A 22,095-nucleotide genomic window follows, 5' to 3' on the forward strand; every position below is an offset into this window, starting at 1 on the left:
AAATATCAGCTGGCTTCCCATTACCTCATTACCTGCCATATTGATGTGGTAATTATCTGGCAAATGTGTAACCTGGTGCCCATAAGTAACGTACAATGTATTTGGGCAGTTTTCTATGAGACAGGCACATGACTGCCTTTTTTATTCATGAATTATCACTGTTATCATTTTAAATAAAAAAGTGATGAAAAAGTTCAGTGATCACAACAAAATATAAGTTACCACCAGTCACTAGGGTTTGCATTCAAATAACACTTATCAATTCAATAGATATCAAAATATAATGGACAGGAGGAATACAGTATGTCTGAATATTTTATGTTAAAATAACATATACTGTATATATATATATATATATATATATATATATATATATATATATATATATATATATATATATATATATATATAGTATAAATGGTTCTAGCATATTAAATCCAAGCAAATAGTATTAAACAAACCTTCATAGAAGTCCAGAGTGCACATTGTACTTCCAATAACAGTATTGAACTCATTGATTTCTTGACTGGACTGAGCCAACTCTTGAGCCAATTCTGCATCCAGTTGTGTATCACGGATTACAGTTTTGCCAAGAACAATCTGTTCGAACTGAGGCTCAAAACAGGGATTCACAGACTGGCTTGTAATCACCACAGAGCCTGGCTCTATACCTAAAGAAATGTTAAATGCAAAATGGGTTATTGAAAAACAAAAACTCATGTCATCATTTACATGCTTAACAGGTAAATCGAAATCCAAGAAACATGTTAACTTTTAAAATCTACAGTTTACCACTAAGAAATACATTTTAAAATGAAATACTATCCTTGCTTACAAAGTTAAAAAAGAAAATAATACTGAAAACCTGATAAAACAGGTTTGCGGGAAATACGTGCTTGCTTCCCCATTTATTTCTGTCCACCCAGAAGTTGTGTGTGTATGCCTAAGTACAATTTGCTTTAAAAACAGAAGTTTTATTTGCACACATTTGCAAATATATGTGGAAGCCGCAATGCCTATTTCAAGGCATTCACTCTGAGGCCCCCCTTTTTTCCTTCCTTCCCCACTTTCCTTCTCCTTCTACCCTTCTGGATCTTTGTTCCTCTCTAGACTATGCATACACCCCCCCCCCTTTTTTTTACCCTCTTAGTTTTTATATCAGTGAGCCAGGCCTGGGGTTTTAGGGTGGTCCTTGGTCCCTGTCCCATGGTAAACTTGACCCCCCCTCCCCTTTTTTTCTTTTTTATCCCAGCTATTTCTGTGTTTATACTGTTGTGTGTGTGTGTATATATATATATATATATATATATATATATATATATATATATATATACACATAGATAGATATATATGTGATGCCCAAGCGAAACATTACTTAGTACTAGGTGGAATAACCCTTGTTGGCAAGTACAGAGGTATTTCTGTAATTATACTGTTTTATATATATATATATATATATATATATATATATATATATATATATATATATTTATATATATATATATTATGTGTGTGTGACATCACACACTCAAATCTTTGTTTGAAATTCCAATACAACTTCCTGTATAATTTCATAAGGTCCTACAAACATGACTTTTTTCTGTTTGATGATAAACCTTGATCTCTTCCATTTATGGGGCCCCATTTTTTGTTTCTGAATATTTGTGAGAATGGCTTAGGTGCTCTATCTCAGTGGTCATCAACCCTGTCCTCAGGGCCCACTAACAGGGCGGTTTTTACGTATTACCTTGGTGAGATGCAGACTAGAATACTGCAATCACTGAGCAGCAAATTATATCACCTGTGATGTATTTCAGTTATTTTGCAAACCTGGCCTGTTGGTGGGCCCTGAGGACAGGGTTGATGACCACTGCATCTATCTTATATTTAGTAACTGTTCTATGGACATCTAACCTTTGATATAATGTGCCTTTTCTCTCATGTCTAGATTATACATGATGTTGTACCCTTTTCTTTAGTAAAACCCCAATAAACATTTATTGAACCATAAGAGATGTAGATGCAAAAGCTGCTGCCTTGCACAAGTCCCTATTTTGAACCTGTCTCCTTTAGGCCTCATGCACACGAGACGCAGTTAAACGCATGTTCAGATGCAGTTGGACACTTTTTTCAACTGCCCCTGAACTCATTCAATGTTATCCTATGTGTCCATGCACACAGTCTCGTTTTGTGACGTTTTTATGCAGTTGCTTTTAACCTCATTTTTCCAGAAGCAAAAAAAATGGGTTCAGACGCAAAAATGTCCACGTTTCAGACGCAAAACGCGGCTTAACGCGGCACCCGCATTTAGCCGCGTTTGCGTTTATATACGTTTTTAAAGGAACCCAATTTTTTGGACCTGAAAACTCAGAAATATGATCTGAGAATGACATTTTGTGACCTGACTTTGGGGGCCCATATCTTGGGGCCAATTTTTGCCAGGAACCCCAAATTTGGTATGTAGACACTGTGGTTCTAGCACTACAACATATCCAAATTTGGGGTGCCTATCACCAAGTGACCCCGAGATAGGGGGCCCCATATTTCGGTTGCAAAATTTTTGCGACCCAACTTTGGGGGCCCATACCTTGGGGCCAATTATTGCTAGGAACCCCAATGTCATGTCATGCACTTTTCTGCATCAGAGATACATGGCCTCAAAGTCAACTGTGACCATCTGCGGCAATGTAATTTGGTCATTAGGGTTGGGTGTTATGGTAAGTGGTTATCCGTTAGGGTTAGGGTTATTGTTTAGGATTAAGGGTTGGATTAGGGTTAGGGTTAGTGGTTAGTGTTAGGATGAATGGTTAGGGTTAGGATTCTGGATATTTTAATAAGGCATTAAAAAATATTATACTACCATATACAGCAGCAAAGAATTAAAATATATTAATCAATACATATTTCATGATAAAAATATAAAACATGTATGTGCAGCTGCGTACCTACCCCAAGTTTTTTAATTTTAGCCGGATGTCCATTGTCACATTTGATCTGCTCTTAGAAAAAGTACGACCTGGTCTGACATTCATGGACACCAATATGAGAAACAGTGTGTCACCAGAGGAACTGCTGTTGGTAACGATCAGGTATGTGTATATATTTATAAAATATATTTATCTATAGATGTACAGATGAATTTTTTTCTCTGTCCTTTCTTTTTTTTTAAATAATGTCTATTTATAGCAAATTATCCAATTTTTTAAAATATCTAAAATTTTCTTGTGGCAATTTTTAACTTGTTAAAAATATATAAAAAAATTGGCCAAATAAATTTAAAACAATTATAAAAAATCTAATTAACATAGATTTGCTTTTAAATAAAACAATTTGAAACTAGAAAAAAATGAATAAAAACATATATTAAGATAAAAAAATAAATAAGTAACTATTTTAATATTGTTTTATATTAGAAATAATGAAAACATGTTAAAAATTGGCACAAGAAAATTTTAGATATTTTAAAAAATTGGATAATTTGCTATAAATAGACATTATTTTTTTTAAATAAAGGACAGAGAAAAAAAATTCATCTGTACATCTATAGATAAATATATTTTATAAATATATACACATACCTAATCGTTACCAACAGACGTTCCTCTGGTGACACACTGTTTCTCATATTGGTGTCCACGAATGTCAGACCAGGTCGTACTTTTTCTAAGAGCAGATCAAATGTGACAATGGACATCCGGCTAAAATTAAAAAACTTGTCGGGGTAGGTACGCAGCTGCACATACATGTTTGTGAAATATCCAACGGACATTCGCTGTCCCATCAACGGATGGGTCCAATATCGATGAGCTCTGACTCTGGACTTCTCACGAAATTTGCGACAACGTTGCTGTCTCATCAAGAGCAACATCAGGAGCATTTCCTGACATATATTCAATATGGGATCCATTTCAAAATATATACCACAGAAAGAGAGGCAAATGTAAGTGTACAACTGCTCTCTATGCTGCTGCTGCTCACTATGATCAAAATAGCAGAAATAGTTAAAAAAAACATGCTTTGAGAGCTTGGGGAGGGTCTACATGATGTTATCTTTATAAACGCAAACGCGGCATGCAAACGCGGCAAAACGCGCGTTTCAGCTTTTTTTGAGCAGAGTTTTCACCTGCGTCTCATGTGCATGAGGCCTTACATGTAATTTCTTGCTGCAGAGAGGCAAAAAGGAGCCGTATCATTTCTTCCCAACTCCAGCATGATCGCCAGTGAAGGTGTCATAAAAAAGGCATCTGCTTATTTTACTGAATCATACTGTACAGAATCATTATAATTTTACTGTGGTATTTAGCGTAATCTAAAATCCAGGATCTAAATAGACATCTTTGTCTGTTTGCAGCACTATAACCTGCACTGACCCACTGCAGCTATATAAATCACAAATCTCATGCACGCATCCTGTAGACCTAACTGATATCCTACAGCTATGGTTCCATTTCAATGGACATGTTGGATGTGAAATGAGCAGGGTTAACAGTACCCTGTTGCTACTCATAAGCATAAGAGTGTGGTCAGGGGTGCAGACACAATCTAAATGTTTTAAAGGCAGTATATCTTCTGAAGCAGGAAAAGCCTATCCTTAGATAGGGTGAGAGGCAATTATAAGGCACTGGAAACAACCAGGCTTATTATCAGATACTACATTATTTTCTGTAGAACAAAGGTAGATTCTGTTCAGGATATTCAAAAGTGCAAAGAGCGTCACAGATGAGCAAAGGGCAGTACACTACAAAATCGAATCAAGGTTCAATTTAGTGGAATCAAGTCAGTATGTCAACAGGATTTTTTTATTTCAGGTTGCTATACAGTAGTTTACTTTGTACACCATTTTCCAACACTACCATAGTAAATACATCTGCTTGCTAGTTTTTTTAAAAATTCCAGCAGAAAGGATTAACTCACCAACATGCCCCACGAGAATTCAGTGGAGATGTAACGAAAGATATATCCAGAGACACTTCAGATTTTTTTGATTTAGCATTTTCAGATTTTTTTTTTAACACATAAGCACACATATTTCCTTTCTACTGGTTTAATGAAAGGGCCAACCTGGGCTAGGCTGTCAAACTTGGTAAATATACTTTTTAGTTTACACAGAAGCATTCCATGTCTGCATAGGAGAGTTCTCCACTTGAAATATTATCACCATACATAAGAACAAAGGTATTCACATTATTTTCACAGATATTATGGTGTTTACTGTATATATCTATCTATCTATCTATCTATCTATCTATATATATATATATATATATATATATATATATATATATATATATATATACACACACACACATAGATATATATGTGATGCCCAAGCAAAACATTACTTAGTACTAGGTGGAAAAAAAAACCTTTGTTGGCACAGAGGTAGGAGGTTTCTTGTACTTGGTTACCAGGTTTGTACACATTTCAGGAGGGGTTTTGGTCAACTCTTCTTTACAAATCCTCTCTAAATCCTGAAGGGTTTGTTGGCTGTCACTTGGCAACTTAAAGTTTCAGCTCCCTCCATACATTTTGTATAGGATTAGTGCCTGGAGACTGGCTAGGCCACTCCATGACCTTAATGTACTTCTTCTTGAGACACTCCTTTGTTTCCTTGGTGGTAAGTTTTGGGTCATATTCATGCTGGAGGACCCATCCACGACCCACCCTCAGTGTTCTGGCTGAGGGAAAAAGGCACTTTCTTCCAATCTTTCTATGATTCATTTATATGTTCATTGGCAAATTTCAGACAGGCCTGTACCTTCTTGAGGAGGAGGACCTTGAGGGTGCTGCAGGATTTCAATCCATGTTGGCGTATTGTGTTTCCAATGGTCTATTTGGTAACTGTGGTTCCAACTGCCTTGAGATCATTCACAAGCTCTTCCCGTGTAGTTCTGGGCTGATCCCTCACTTTTCTCATGATCATCCTTACCCCATGAGGCAAAATCTTACAGTAAGCTCCAGACCAAGGGCGGTTGATGGTTATTTTGTATTTCTTCCATTTGCGAATAATCGCTCCAACAGTCGTTTCCTTCTCACCAAGCTTGCTGCTGGTCTTGTAGCCATTCCAGTATTGTGCAGGTCTACAATCTTGTCCCTGAGGTCATTTTGACAGCTCTTTGGTCTTGCCCATGATATTGAGGTTTGAATGGAAGAAAGAGATTCTGTGAACAGATGACTTTTATACACATAATGAGTTGTCGTTAGGAGCACCTTCTTAAATTGACAGGACTAATCTGTGTACCACATGAGCACATACTGGAGCCAGCATTAATGTTGGTTGGTAGGGGATCAAATACTTTTCTGATTTTTTTGTTGATATTCTTCTATCTCTATTATTTAAAATACACTCATGATAAGTATAATTCCTTAATTTCTTTGTAAGTGGTTAAATGTACAAAATCTGCAGGGGCTCAAATAATTATTTTCCCCACTATATATATATATATAAAATTATTAGGGATTTTTCCGAATACAGTTAAAGACAAGAATAAGCATATTACATGACTTTTTTTGATGTGCTAAATTATTTAGTGCAGGGGTTTCCAAACTAAGCAAGGGGCCTTGTTTACCATCCTTCAGGCTTTGGGGGGAGGGGCTGGTGGTCAGCGAGAGCAGAAAATGCTCCGACATCAGTCGAACAGAAGAACAGAAGGCAGCAAAGACAGCGGCGACAGAAGACCGGGCCACCTCGTGATAAAACAGAGCATTAGGAGTCAGGCTGCACATGCTCAGTTTGGTGTGTTTTGCTAGAGAGTTTTTCTTTTTTCTTCGGAGAGTGCATATGATCAGCATAGGGCCAATCAGCACTGTCCAGACAGATGATCAGGGGAGAATAAAAAATTCCTCCTACAAGCTTTACTAGGAACTAATAGAAGTCACAATACTGGTATTTACTGCTGATGAGAAAAAGTATTTAGCAGTTTATATATGCTAACATAATTGCATTTCCATGTTCTGTGTACTGTGGGAGACCAGTTATAGTGAATACATATTCTGGTTTCAGTAACACTTTAAGTGGCCACTGTAAAAGTATAAAATAGTCTAGATACTTTACCTATGCCTCCAGATGTACCAATACGAATGATCGTGACACCGGAACATTTGGAATGATACAAAAGTTTGATCAGTTCGTGAAGCATTATTGAGATAGATGGAATTCCCATACCATGCTGCAAAAGAAAAAAAATATTTGTAGAACTAAAATTGGCCAAACCTTTAAAGTAGAAGGAAAGACATTCCCACTAAAAAACATAAATCAAACATAATTAATATTTTCAACTGATCTACATTGTGCAAATTGTTAAAATTCATTGTTTTGTACCATTTTTAACTCTAAATGGCCACCAGTCAGATGATTTTTCTGTAGTCAGCCCTCCCTGCTATTCACGCCTCCTGGGCATGTCCCTTGCCTGGTGGCTATGTCATTTCCAGAAGTAATGTAGCTATCTGGCGGGCCATCAGTTCTGGAATTGACTGTGCTGGATAACTTGTAATTTTAGGAAATGATGCCGAACGTCTGCCGTTCGGTGACGTAATTTCCATAGCAACAAGGGGAGCTTCTGCACACCCTAGGCTAGGCTGGATTTATCTGAGAAAGACCAACAAGAAAGTGCATGACAGCTAGCAAATTCAGCTGAAGAGGGAAACCGTTGTCGGTAAAGAACAGAAGGCAGCTGATTGTCATACTAATCATGGGCTAAATTTCAATTTTTGACTGGAATTTCACTTGAAGTCATTCCTTCTCAACACCATAATGACATGAAGGTGACATCAGACTACAAGCTACTATAAATGAACTAGTACGCTCAACAAGAGGAATGATTAAAGTGTAAGTAAAGGAAAACTTTTTTTTTCATTTGGGACAGACTGGCGGCACAGTGGTGTAGTGGATAGCACTCTCACCTAGCAGAAAAAAGGGTTGCTGGTTCAAATCCCAACCACGACACTACCTGCTTGGAGTTTGCATGTTTCTGCCCTAGTGGGTTTCCTCCCACACTCCAAAGACATGCTGGTGGGTTAATTGGCTTCTGTCCAAAATTGGCCCTAGTATATGAACATGATTTAGGGACCTTGGATTATGGGCTCCTTGAGGGTAGGGACTGTTGTGAGTGTGCAATGTATGTGTGGAGCGCTGCCTAAAATTGATGGTGCTATATGGGTACATTAAATAAATAATAATATAATAGATGACCATCTTAATGAGATACAATGTCCAGCGATAGGGACAAATGTAGACACGCACCCACACTCACTCAGGTTGAACTGGTGTCTTTATTCAACCTTACAAACTATGTAACTATGGAAAGGGGGATTAGAACACCTATCAGGTTTTTATTGCTGTCATTGCTCCTGTTAGAGAGATTCACTCTCTCTATTTATCCTGTTCACAAAAGCAAGAAGAAAGAGAAAATCTGTCATCAGAAAAGTAATAGAGGGGAAATTTTCCACTGGAGACATTTTGGTGACACCCCAGGATTCCCTCATTTTGGATGGATTTTTTCTCACTTCCTGTTTTGGCTATGGGACAGGAAGTAAAGGGAAATTTCCCTTATGGGACACAGATGGTTAAAAAAAAAACTGACAGGGGTTATGCTATACAAAATGAAGAAAAACAAGTTTTGCTTTTAGTTATATTTTAACTTATTCCTGACCAGCCACCAGAGTTGCATTGTGGCAGGTTGACTCCTCTGGGCGCACCGAAATAATTGTACGTTGGTTCGCCTTTTGACCACTAGGAGGCAACTCAGAGCCGATGGTACCTGTGATCGCTCCACACAGAGACAGAGTGGAGATCTGTCAATGTAAACATTGTAGACAGATCTCCGTTCTGTCAGGGGTGAGGAGAGGGATCTGTTGTTCATACTAAGTATGTCTGTCCCCTCCACAGTTAGAATCACTCCCTAGGAAACACAGTTAACCCATTGATCGCTCCCTAGTGTTAACCCCTTCCCGGCCAGTGACATTTACACACTAATCAGTGAATTTTTATAGCACTGATTGCTGTATAAATGCCAGTGGTCCCAAAAATGTGTCAAAAGTGTCCGATCTGTCCGCCATAAGGTCGCAATCCCGATAAAAATCGATGATCACCGCCATTACTATTAAAAATTTAATTCCATAAATCTTTGCTCTAATTTGTAGATGCTATAACTTTTGCGCAAACCAATCAATATACGCTTATTGCGATTTTTATTGCCAAAAATATGTAGAAGAATACATATCGGCCTAAACTGAGGGATATGTATTATAGCTAAAACTACAAAATATTGTGTTATTCTTTCAAAATGTTAACTCTTTTTTTGTTTATAGCACAAACAATAAAAACCACAGAGATGATCAAATACCGCCAAAAGAAAGCTCTATTTGTGGGAAAAAAAGGACGTCAATTTTGTTTGGGTACAATGTCGCACGATCGCGCAATTGTCAGTTAAAGCAGCGCAGTGCCGAATAGCAAAACAATGGCCTGGTCATTGAGCAGCCAAATCTTCTGGGGGCTGAAGTGGTTAAGGAAACATGTAAACACCTACTGTGGGAGCTATTTTACCTGACAAATGATCTACATTTATAAGTAATTAGTAAAAGGTCAATGGCAGAGAGTCCACAGAAAATAAAGGTAACTAGTCCAGTTTTCTACATTTGAGCTATCTCACCTCTATCTAGGAACTGGAATCTTACCTTCCTCATCAACTCCCACAGAGTTATTACTTTTTGTATCAGTTTCCCCTCAATTTAGATTGTAAGCTCTCAAGAGCAGGGGCCTACTAATTGTTACTCCTGTATTGCTACTGCACTTGTCTCCCTGTATTCTTTAAAGCGGTTGTATAGTCAATTGTATAACTTTTACCTACAGGTAAGCCTATAGTAAGTCTTACCTGTAGGTGAAAGGTATATCTCCTAAACCTGTACGGTTTAGGAGATATTCCCCCTGCAATGAGCCTCTGACTTCAGCGGCGCATGCGCACAGGGGATTTTCAGCTGAAAGCCCGGCAGATGCCATTGTGGCTCCAGCCATTCACAGCACTGGAGCCGCGATACCCGGAAGACAGTATGCTGTGCATACTAGCTCATTAAAGAGGAAGTAAACCCTGATGGGTTTACTTCCTCTTTTTTTCCCTGCAAAGGTAAAGCATAATGGACTACTATGCATCGCATAGTAGCTCATTATGTGTCACTTACCTGACACAGGAGCCAGCGAAGTCGCCGCTGTCCCCTGTAGTCCGCCGCATCCATGTTGCTGGTGGCGTCTCGCAGCTCCGACGAATCACAGCGGCGCAGCCGCGATGACGTCACTCCTGCGCATGCGCACGGGAGTCGCGTCTCGCAGCTCCGCCGCTGCCATACGGCGAAGCCGCGATGACGTCACTCCCGCGCATGCGCACGGGAGTCGACAAATTAGGCAAATCCATTCTTGGATTTGCCGCATTTAGTGCGCCTGCGCGCCGCTGTCTACGGCGCATGCGCCGTAGACAGCGGTGCCCATTTTCGGGCAAATATCTCCTAAACCATATAGGTTTAGGAGATATTGCTTGGACCTACAGGTAAGCCTTAATCTAGGCTTACCTATAGGTCCAAGTTGTTTGGAAGGGTTTACTTCCTCTTTAAGCCTTTTGTCTTACAGGTGTAGAAACCGCTTTAAAGCACAGAGCTGTTGGCATTATATAAATCCTGTATATTAATAATAGTTCATTTCCAGATTTTAGTTTTTCTTTCATAAAAAATGTACACATGGCCTAGTAACCATCGTTTCTAAATTAATTTTATGACATGCAATTAAGAACGAGGAGCGCATAACCACCAAACAAGAAACCAGAACAGATTGTATTTGTCTAATAATGCATATTAGCATATAAATCAATGTATTTAGATATAATGATTAACTTACACTGATGGACAGCACTGGTCCTACTTTATACATGGCATAGCGGTCTGTTCCTGCACAGATGTTAGGAATGTCTGCTTTAGGGTCTCCCATATTTAATTCCCCAGTAATATACTGAGCAAAAGCTTTCATCCTCGATGGACTTCCTCCAACACATACAAACTAAAAACAAGAAGATATACAACATTGTTATTATACATTGGTAGAATTAAATGTTTTAGCCATATGTATACCTTTACTCCAACTCTCTCTGGGAGAGATATGTAGGTGGTCATTGCTGAAAATGTTTGTAAGCTGGCTATCTTTAGTCCCAGTACTTTCTGAGCAACTCTCCTGGTACAAGCATTTAGCTAGTAAAGTCCTGACCTGTATACATGTTCTAAGTCACAGAATAAGCAAGACAGACAAGTTACGGGGGTCTCAAAAGAGAGGCCAGCCAATACAGTCTGTAGTACAAGTGTGTGGATATGTTAGATCATTTGCACAGATTCTACTGTTTTTACTGATATAACTCTCAAGTCTCTTTAACACTGCCAGAAGTGCCTAATGCCCTCTGAAAAGGATAGTTTTTCCAAGGGCAGTATATCAGCGGCTGACAGACATTCTGGAGGCGAGCCTGCCACCTCCTGAATATCAGTTTTTTTTTTCTTTAATCACAAGGAGTTTTGTATTTAAAAAAAAAAAACACACTGCAAAAGCACACTTCCACTGATCTCAATAGCAAAGCTTGCCAGACGATGCCACCTGTCAAACTCTGCAAGTCAAGGTAGAATTGCTGTGGCTGTGCCATGTGTACATCCCCACCTGTCTTTAATGTTAGAATTTAGACAGGCAGCCAGGGGAATGGTAAAACTGCAGTTCAGCCGCCTGTTTTTACTGCCTGGCCACCTCTGTGAATGAGCCCCTAAACGTTCAGTGAGGAAATGGAGATTTGCAGCACAGTAACTTTGCAGTAAAAGTAGCACTGGTCTTCCCAGTGAATGTCTGTGCGGGGGTGGGGGGAGGGGTGACAGCAGAAGTCTGTTTATTAAAGGAGAGCAGGTTGAGTTCCCAGAACGCTGACCACACTGTGCTCTCATGCCTAGTGTGGTCAGTTTTTAACAGGGAATCACAGTGACTGGCAGGAACAGCAGGGATTTCACACAAAGAAAGCAATACAAAGAGAACAGGATAGTTTTTCATATAAGTATATGGTACAGCAGGCACATATCAGGAGTATGAAATGTTGGGGTACCGTATTCTTTAAATGTAATAAAAAAAAAAAGAAGGGAAGAATGCTTCACAGGACATACAGTACAGTATAGCCCATATAGTCTTTCCTTTATTTTAAACTTTATTATCATTGCTGTGACTGGTATCTAAATGGGGATCCTCAAACTTTTCATTTTCTTACCTTAACGTCCCCAAACAGGGCTGGGAAATCGTGAGTATTTGTTCCAAGATCAAAATGATAGAGTATATCGTCTTTCATCTTTTCTAGGTGAGGGTTGGAGAGATGAAGAGTCCTTCTTTCTCTAGCAATACAAAATGGAAGATAATACAGATCATTGAGCTGTGGTGTATTTGGTTAAGGTGATAAACAGCTAAATATTTTACAGGTGCATCACAACAAAAGGAATGCAAAATATTACAAATCATTTTTTTAGTTTGCAGCCACAACTTGAGAACAGAAAGGAAAGAGAACGGCAGTGTTCAAAAGATTTATTACAGGCACAATGGGATTAAAAAAACTTACAAGATAGTAAGAGGCAATAGGAATATAATGATTAGTCCTCATGCGGATCGCTTTAATCCTCGCTTGTCTGGGGGAGAGAGAGATCCGTCCTGCAGCTGTCAGAGACCCAGATGATGTGGATTGGCGAGGCGGCGAAGATGCGATGAAGTGCCCTGGTTTTTGGAACCAAGCTGGAACGCACGCGGCCGATGTGACGGTGGTGGACCTCAGGTCTGATGAAGGAGCTGTGCATGCTCTGAAACGCGTTACCGCCCACCACCTTCACCTGATGTCACATTAGCCACGTGCGTTCCAGCTTGGTTCCAGAACCCAGGCCGCCTCATCGCATCTTAACCTCCGCTCCAATCCATGTCACCAGGAACTCTGGCAGCTAAAGGAGGGCTTTCTTTCTCTCTCTCCCCCAGACAGACAAGGATTACAGTGATGAGGACAAATCTCTATATGCCTATGACCTCTTACTATCTTGTAAGTGTTTTAATCCTACCTGTAATAAATCTTTTAACCACTGCACTTAGAGGTGCCTTTCTCTTTCTTTTATGACACTCCAGAGCTGATTCTTCTCTACAAAGTGCTGCCTTCAGTGCCATCTCTCCACTTCTACTAAGGCCCGGATACCCAGCCTCACCGGAGAGCCCTCATCTCTCCCAGCCTAAAAACAGAAACCTACCCCCTGCCAACATGCTGCACAGGAAGACCCTTGCTTTCTGTGTGGAAGCTATGATCTCTCTGCAGAGATTCCACAAGCCCCTTGCTGATTAGCAGAGATGAGTTTGAATTCTAGATTCTAGTCTGAACCCACGTGAGTGAGCTTGCTACAAAGCTGACACTACTGAGCCAATCATCTGAAACTGAGGGATTGTCTGCCCCCCCCCACCCGCACATATACACAGTTGGTTCTTTGCTGGTCTTGGGTCCCCAGCGACTTGTGTCTTCACAGCTGGCTTCCCACTATGCATGCGTGAGCCACGCTGAACGGTTTATGAATGGTCCTGAAGCCTTGTGGGACCTGTGACATGTCCCAGAAGGCTGCAGGCAAAGGGAGGGGGCCGAACTTCTGCTTGGATCACCTAAGGAGTGGGCGGGTACCTATTAAAACTGCGTACCCATTCCTGAAAAAAAAAAAATAATATGCCAAATGTGGTAGCGGAGTGGGGGAGGAGGACATAAAGCAGAACTTCCCCTTTTTTGTGAAGTTCCGCTTTAAATTACAACTGCAGTCTAGGTTCAAATTTGTGCATGCGTGTTTGTATGCACATGTCACTGGTGCAGCAGCTAAATGAGAAGAAAAGTTGGGGAAATAAGTCCCCGACCCTTTTTAAAGAATGCATCGAATGGAACTGTATCATACTGCAGCACCACGGGTATTGTGAATGTGAAAACGTGGGCGTTTTGCCAATGTGTGGAGGTGCCAGTAAGAATAACCCTTCCCCGCACATTTGCTAAAAAGTGTTTTCCCTGCAGATCGGGATTGTGCACACGTGACATGAGAGTGGCAACTATACTCTGAGTTCAAGAGCAGTGAAGCATCGTTGCCACACCATCACAGCAATCTGCCTTAGGTGCAGATATACGTATGCTTTATATTTTTTGTTTTAGTTCTACTCAAAAACGCTCATGTAATGCTGTCTTAGCTTTTTAGAGAACTTTTTTTCCATAAATTTCTTAAAGGTGGAAACTGCAAGTTGTTAAAATGAGGATGCGGATACCAGTCGGCTAAAAATTTGATGTGTTGCTTTTATTCAGTGATCAAACAATAAATACAACTGTGTGAGGCTAAGTATCCCCAGTAGCTTTTATTTTTAAAATAAGCAATGACGACGTAAAAAAAAAAAAAAAAAAAAAAAAAAAAAGGTTAGCTATATATAGCAGACCTCTGACATTATGTGCACAGTGTCTGGTGTACTGGGAATTTTAAGCACAGGAAATCTGCATTCTGCTCTTTCCCAGATTACCATACTTGGATGTTACAGGCTAAGGTTTTTAGGATTATTACAGAAAATGAGGCTTCAACGTACATAATTTTTTTCTGCAGAAAGATTTAGACAAAAAAACAAAACAGAAGGCAATATAAAAAAAATGGCAAGCATTGCATTGCAATTGTTAATTGGTATGTCTACCTAGCTTATTCGGTTACATACAATATATCTTATTCAGATTTTTGTAGCTTGTTCTATAAGCAAGTAACTAACAAAAAAGCCTTCACTAAAGCTGGGCATACACTATACGAAAAATCGGGCGAACCCAATTTCGAAAAATGAACGTTTGGCCACAAGCGCAAATGATGCTGCCATCATGTAATGACCGATAAATCATTCAGTGGACATAAATAAATGTTTTATGTTTGTTTTTTTACATATACCTAGTGCAGACGGGAAACACATTAAGGCTCGGTTCACACAGGGGCGACTCAGATCCGACTTGAGGTCGCCCCTAGTCGCCTCAGGTCGGACAACATTTAAAAATCAATGTAAGTGAATGAGAGCCGTCTTAATGCACGCTACTGAAGTCGCTCCGACTTCAAAAGAAGTTCCTGTACTACTTCAATCCGACTTGTAGGAGACTTGTACCCATTGATTTCAATGGAGGTCGCCTCCAAGTCGGATCTCTGTCTATACGGAGGCGACTTTGACAGAATTATTAGCTCTGAAGGGGGAACTCCACGCCAAATTTCTGAAAAAAATTTGGCGTGGGTCCCCCCTCCGAGAGCATACCAGGCCCTCAGGTCTGGTATGGATTCCAAGGGGAACCCCCTACGCCGAAAAAACGGCGTGGGGGTCCCCCCAGATCCACACCAGACCCTTATCCGAGCGCGCTACCTTGCCGGCCAGGAAAGGGGGTGGGGACGAGCGAGCGCCCCCCCCCCCTCCTGAGCCGTACCAGGCCGCGTGCCCTCAACATGGGGGGGTGCCTTGGGGGAGGGGGGGCGTGCGGCCCCCCCGCCCCAAAGCACCTTGTCCCCATGTTGATGAGGACAAGGGCCTCTTCTCGACAACCCTGGCCGTTGGTTGTCGGGGTCTGCGGGCAGGGGGCTTATCGGAATCCGGGAGCCCCCTTTAATAAGGGGGCCCCCGGATACCGGCCCCCCACCCTATGTGAATGAGTATGGGGTACAACGTACCCCTACCCATTCACCTGTAAAATAAAGTACCAAAAAAAACACAACACACAAGATAAAATAGTTTATTGCACAGCTCCGGGGGTCTTCCGTCTTCGGGGGTCTTCTCGCCGGACTCCTCCGCTATCTTCTTCTAGCTCTTTTGCTAGCGGAGGAGCCCGGCTTTCTTCCTCGCCGCCGCCCTCTTATTCCGACATCGGGGGTCTTGTCCCCCTCTTCGGTTCTTCTGCCGGGCCACCGCTCCTTCTTATAGCTCTTTTACAGGCGGTGGCCCGGTCTTCTGTCGCCGTCACCACCGCCGCCGCCTTCCGTTCTTCTTCTTCTTCTTCTTCTCCTTCTTCTCCTGGAGATGTTGACTCGAAGCTCTCTCTGGCCGCAATGCCAGGGACGCGCTGCGCGGCGACTTATATAGGGACAAGGGGCGGGGTCATCAATTGATGTCACATGGGTTGATGTCACATGGTGACCCCCGCCCCCTTATGATGTCACAGTCCCGGAGGATGCTGGGACTGTCGCCATGTGACATCAACCCATGTGACATCAACCCATGTGACATCAACCGATGACCCGCCCCTTGTCCTTATATAAGTCGCCGCGCAGCGCGTCCCTGGCATTGCGGCCGGAGAGAGCGTCGAGTCAACATCTCCAGGAGAAGAAGGAGAAGAAGAAGAAGAACGGAAGGCGGAGGCGGCGGCGGTGGTGACGGCGACGACGACAGAAGACCGGGCCACCGCCTGTAAAAGAGCTATAAGAAGGTGCGGTGGCCCGGCAGAAGAACCGAAGAGGGGGACAAGACCCCCGAAGTCAGAAGAAGAGGGTGGCGGCAAGTAAGAAAGCCGGGCTCCTCCGCTAGAAAAAGAGCTAGAAGAAGATAGCGGAGGAGTCCGGCGAGAAGACCCCCGAAGACGGAAGACCCCCAGAGCTGTGCAATAAACTATTTTATCTTGTGTATTGTGTTTTTTTTGGTACTTTATTTTACAGGTGAATGGGTAGGGGTACGTTGTACCCCATACTCATTCACATAGGGTGGGGGGCCGGTATCCGGGGGTCCCCTTATTAAAGGGGGCTCCCGGATTCCGATAAGCCCCCCGCCCGCAGACCCCGACAACCAACGGCCAGGGTTGTCGGGAGGAGGCCCTTGTCCTAATCAACATGGGGGCAAGGTGCTTTGGGGTGGGGGGGCCGCACACCCCCCTCCCCAAGGCACCCCCCCATGTTGAGGGCACGCGGCATGGTATGGCTCAGAAGGGGGGACCCCCTTTCCTGGCCGGCCGGGTAGCATGCTCGGATAAGGGTCTGGTGTGGATCTGGGGGGACCCCCACGCCGTTTTTTCAGCGTAGGGGGTTCCCCTTGGAATCCATACCAGACCTAAGGGCCTGGTATGCTCTCGGAGGGGGAACCCACGCCAAATTTTTTTCAGAAATTTGGCGTGGAGTTCCCCCTTCAGAGCTCATTCTCTGATTGGACACGGCAAAAGTCGCCTGGCCTGGGGCGACTTGTAAGTCGCCCCAGGTCATGTCTAAAAGTCGTGTTCAAGTCATCTCCAAGTTGCCTCACAAAGTCGTCCTGAAGTCGTGTCGCCCCTGTGTGAACCGAGCCTCACCTTTCAATTTATCTCTCGTTCGGCTGAAAATTTCCAAACTTGTCCTTCGTTTTTTTTCGGCTCAAAAACGTCCCAATGATTATTCATTTTGTGCCCATTAACTGGCCGAAAAAATTAACCAACAGTCTAATGGCTGAATTTGGGGCAAATTTTTGTATCGTATATGGCCAGCATTACAGCCTTATTTGATGCAACTGCCTATTAACAGCTATCAGATAGGCAGGCCCTACCCTTAAAGAACTATAGACAAAACCCTTTTTTTAAATTTTGGATAGAGCAAGGGAGGGTCATTTTCTATTACTGAGTGGTGCTTAGACATGTATTGATGCTTGTTGGTCTGAGGACTGGGCTTCTAAAAAAGCTCAAGTTTGGGGGACATCATTATGAGTCTCACAGGGAAGTGTACATCTCTTCCACAGTCTGAAACGGATAGCATACATATCCTGGTGTGAGGCGCTTGGCATTTACCTTCGTTCTTTCCACATTCCTTCACGGGGGGGGGGGGGGGGGGGGGTTGAGCAGAACGAACTTGGCCTTGAGTACCATCAAGGGCCAGGTGTTGGTGTTGGCGGTTTTCTTCGGTGTCCCTTGGTCTTGCACTCTCTGGTGCGTACTCTTAATCAAGGGGTTCGACATCTGCCTCCACCAGTGCAGTCTTTTCTACCACCATGGGATTTTGGTGCGTTCGATTCTAGCCTCTCTTTGAAAATATTCGGGAGGTTTCTCTGCTTGCTCTGTCCCAGAAGGTAGCTTTTTTGGTTGCTATCACCTCTGCACGCAGAGTGTCAGAACTGTAGGCATTACCATGTCATACTTCTTACCTGGTTATCCACAAAGATGAAGTGGTTCTTCACCATTGTCAGTGGTTCCCTCCTCTGATTCCTTTTGACTAGGGACATTGTATTGCCTTCCCTGTGTTCCAGGTCAAAATGTCCTAAGGGATTTCCCTTACATGCCCTGGATGTGTTTGGGTGATTTGGGTGTATGTGGCAGTCACAGGGTCTTTTCGGAGATCAGACTCACTGTTTGTGATCCTGGACGGGCCAAAAAAGGGTCTGTCTGCTTTTTCTGCGACCTTTATAGATGGATCAGACAGACAATGGCTCTGGCCTATTCTATCAGGGGTTGGGTTCCTCCTTGGGTTCCTCCTTTCCCTGTTATGGCGCATTCTACTTGGCTGCTTACTGCTTCTTGGGCCTTCCATCATCAGGCGTCAGCTGCGCTGGTTTGCAAGGCAGCCACTTGGTCGTCGGTGTACACTTTCGAAAAATTCTACAATGTGGATGTGCTGGCATCTGAGGATGCTTCTTTTGGGTGTTGTGGGCTGATCCTTAGGGGGCCTAATCTCTCTTGGGGGTGCATTGTTCAGGTTGTGCCCTGTTTCTGTGTTGAGCTCCTGTTACCTGGTTGGCTCTTGTGTTAGCCTTGGGATTTTTCGTTGTCCCCCCGCATGTTTGTCACTGCTTTGGGATGTCAATATGGTTCTTAATAATGGAGAGCTGTGTCTGTCAATGAACGTAAGAGAAAATTGGATTTTTGACTTGTATCACCTAGGACTGCCCATAGGCGTAGCCAAGTCTTCGTTTCTGCCTAGTATCCTACTCCTGTTGGGGGCGATATAACCCTATGGTTCTGAATAATAGAGCCGCTGTGTCTGTCAATGAACTCAGAGAAATGGATTTTACGGTAAGTCAAAATCCCATTTTTTTCTTTTTGTTTTGTTTTTTTAGTAAATGAAATGCATTTTTATATGCACTTGTATTTATTTCAGTCAAAATGCTTTCAGGAAACATCATTTATGTGTGTAATTCAAATTCATTTACATATCATACATTTTATATATACAGAAGTCAGGGTTATTGAGGCTCTTTTAGATCTGAAACATTCACTGTGGTCCTTGATCATTTCCAAGCTAGACAAGTCTGTCTTAAAGGATTTCTTCACTAGGTTAAAGTCTTGTCATGCTATCTAGCCCGTTGTCTTATCAGACAGTTCAGGTACTTCATCTCTTGATATTAATCTCCACCATGTGACTGTCAGAATTCCTCTTCTCCTCAATCCTTTATATATGTATATTTCTGCTAACGGGTAATTTGGGCAGTCAGTCACTATGGAAATATGCTGAGACTTCTGTTATTGGATGGAAACTCCAATAGTCTATTTAAACCAAGAAGTTCTATGGCAAAGGAAATTAGCTGCTGGCAGTTTTAGGATTGTACAAGTTAATGGTAACCTGATTTTAGATCCGTTAGTAAAAGTTTTATCTGATTTTAAGTTTAAATTGTTATTAAACCCACAACAGTAAAATCTGTCTTTAGATGCAGAATAGCATGCTTATTATACTCACTGTGGAACATAAGGGGTTAATCCTATGTATTGTTTAAAAGGGCTCTTTGATCCTGTATGCACATATCCTTCCCTCCTGCAGGGTCTCTCTTGGCAAGGCCAGATAATACACAGTCAGAGTAGTAAAGCTGCACGTGCTCAGTTTGGTCTCTATTGCTGGCGAGAACATTTCCTTGTTGAGCTGAGATTTTCAAGTCACATGGTATTGACATCACACATGTGGGCGTGTATACAAATCCTAAATGACAGCTCAGTCCCTCCCTCCTCCTCCATGCCCAGTAACTAAAAAAGAACACAGTGGGTAGGATGTCACATCTTGATGGATGATGCGCAGGGCCGTCTTTAAGGCAGGGCAAAAGGGGCCGCTGCCCTGGGCCCTGCCATTGTTGTGGGGCCCAATGCAGCTGCCTCATACTTGCCAACTATCCCAGTTTAAATTCCCTCGTCCCTTAAAGTTTTAGTCCTGTGCTGTGTCCCCATATCTCAGTGTAAAGTGCTGGTACTAATGCTGCCCAGCTCTGCCCTATTGTTGTGTACAGATGACTCACCTGCAGACCCTGTGTTTGTAAATAACCGGCATTCATATGTAAATAGCGGCAGCATTACTAATAAATACTAGCTGTGGCCGGCTGCATTGATATGTAAATAAAGGCGGCATTCATATGTATATAATGCTCCCCTGCAGTGAGGAGATGATGTGCTGTAACCTCTAGCAACCAGTGAGCAGTATTACTGCACATTAATCTCTAGAAACCAATTAACAAGCAGAAATAATTTGCTGTAACCTAATCAGTGAACAGTAATATGTACTGTAACCTCTAGCAACCAGTCAGTAAGCAGTAATGATATGCTGTAACCAATGACAACCAATCGCAATCGCTGCCTGATCTGATACAGTAAACTTATTTTAAGTCTAGCTCCTATTTATTTCATGTCTCAGAGCAGGTGGAGAGTGAAATTGCATGGGGGGGGGGCCCAAGAAAATTCTTGCCCAGGGTCCAATCAATATTAAAGACGGCCCTGATGATGCGCCTCCCATAACAGCATGAGAACACAGGCTGTAGTGGAAATCTCCTCCTAACTGAGCACTCAGGAAGACACTGGAGTTTATCACGTGACCTTGGTATACAGATCAGCCAAAAAGTTATATAGTGGCAGTATTTACTGGGTTTAGTAAAACTTTAAGAACCCATGAATGTGAAACATTGTGTATTATAATTTTTAAAGGGACGCAATCATCCAATATTCAGTGTAATTTACTTACATTTTAATTGTAAGATAGTTTCATGCAGTGCTCTTGTATACAGAAATGAAAACTGTACAATGAAAAGGTTGAGTTCTCTGAGTTCTCCTGGTGCAGGTAGTAGCAATATCAAGTGTGATAATGTGGAGCCTAAAAAGCCCCATTGGTCTAAGAAGCACTACCCATTATTGTATGTTTCTAAAGTGATTGACTGATCGAATCGAAACAGAGGCCGGCCAAGATTTGATCTATGTATGGTCAGGTTGGTTGTACTAAAGTCGATCTGTCAATCGACTTCAGAATAACCAAACTGTTGGATTTTTGGCATGCGAGTACTGCTGGCCGCTATCAGCAATCATTGTGTTCTGCCAGCCGGAAAGGCTGGTTGCAGGAAAGAAGATCTAATCATCTATGCTATGGCTTGCCTAACTGTCAGATGCTGTGTACAAACAATATTGAAAGCCGGCTTTTGTAACATTTACTCTTGTTTTAACACCAAAATTATTTGCAGCATAGTTAATTCTTTCACCCTATTAATTCCTTAATTTTTATAGAAATCTTTAAGAAATGTACTTTCTATGCCGTCAATGGACCATTATCTTTTAAAAAGTGTTGACTTTCTCTTTCAGGTGACTACCTTCCCAAGTCTTTCATTATAGCTGTGCCCAGGAGCTTGATTGAGAGTAAGGATAGGGCCATCTGTACCATTTTGCTGGTTTTACAGTGGGAGAAGTTTGGATCCACCAGACTAATGCCGCGTACACATGATTGGAATTCTCATCAGAAAAAGCTTTGATGGGTTTCCCGTCGGAATTCTGACAGAATTTCGCTCAAGCCGTTTTGTCTACACATGGTCACACCAAATTCCAACGGTCAATAACACCGCGGCATACAACACGTTCGACGGCACTGTAAAAGGGAAGTTTAATGCTTCCGAGCATGCGTCAAATTGTTTCCTAGCATTTGTCAGAATTTTGCGTGTCGGAATTGCATACACACGATTGAAAAATCTGATAGAAAGGTTTTCTGTCAGGAAAAATTAAGAACAGGCTCTCAATCTAAAGACCGTCAGAAATGCCGACAGAAAAAGACAGATGGGCATATACACGGTCGGAAAATCCAATGAAAAGCTCCCATCGGACTGTTTCCATCGGAAATTCCGGCCGTGTGTAC

At 42.0% G+C, this 22,095-nt stretch overlaps 1 protein-coding gene across 1 annotated transcript in view; it reads right to left on the reverse strand.

The window, feature by feature from the left end:
- The window catches only part of UPP1 (uridine phosphorylase 1), a 43,355-nt gene that overhangs the window by 5,914 nt on the left and 15,346 nt on the right, over nt 1–22,095 (reverse strand). The window contains exons 3-6 of the mRNA XM_077491787.1: nt 12,273–12,393; nt 10,883–11,041; nt 7,055–7,169; nt 462–671 (exon numbers count right to left, since the gene is read on the reverse strand). Coding sequence (XP_077347913.1) covers nt 462–671; nt 7,055–7,169; nt 10,883–11,041; nt 12,273–12,393 — 605 coding nt within the window. The remainder of the gene's footprint in view (nt 1–461; nt 672–7,054; nt 7,170–10,882; nt 11,042–12,272; nt 12,394–22,095) is intronic.

Source organism: Lithobates pipiens, unplaced genomic scaffold, assembly GCF_037356315.1.
Source record: "Lithobates pipiens isolate NorthernLeopardFrog02 unplaced genomic scaffold, aLitPip1_a1.2 Scaffold_19, whole genome shotgun sequence".
Taxonomy (NCBI): Eukaryota; Metazoa; Chordata; class Amphibia; order Anura; family Ranidae; genus Lithobates; species Lithobates pipiens.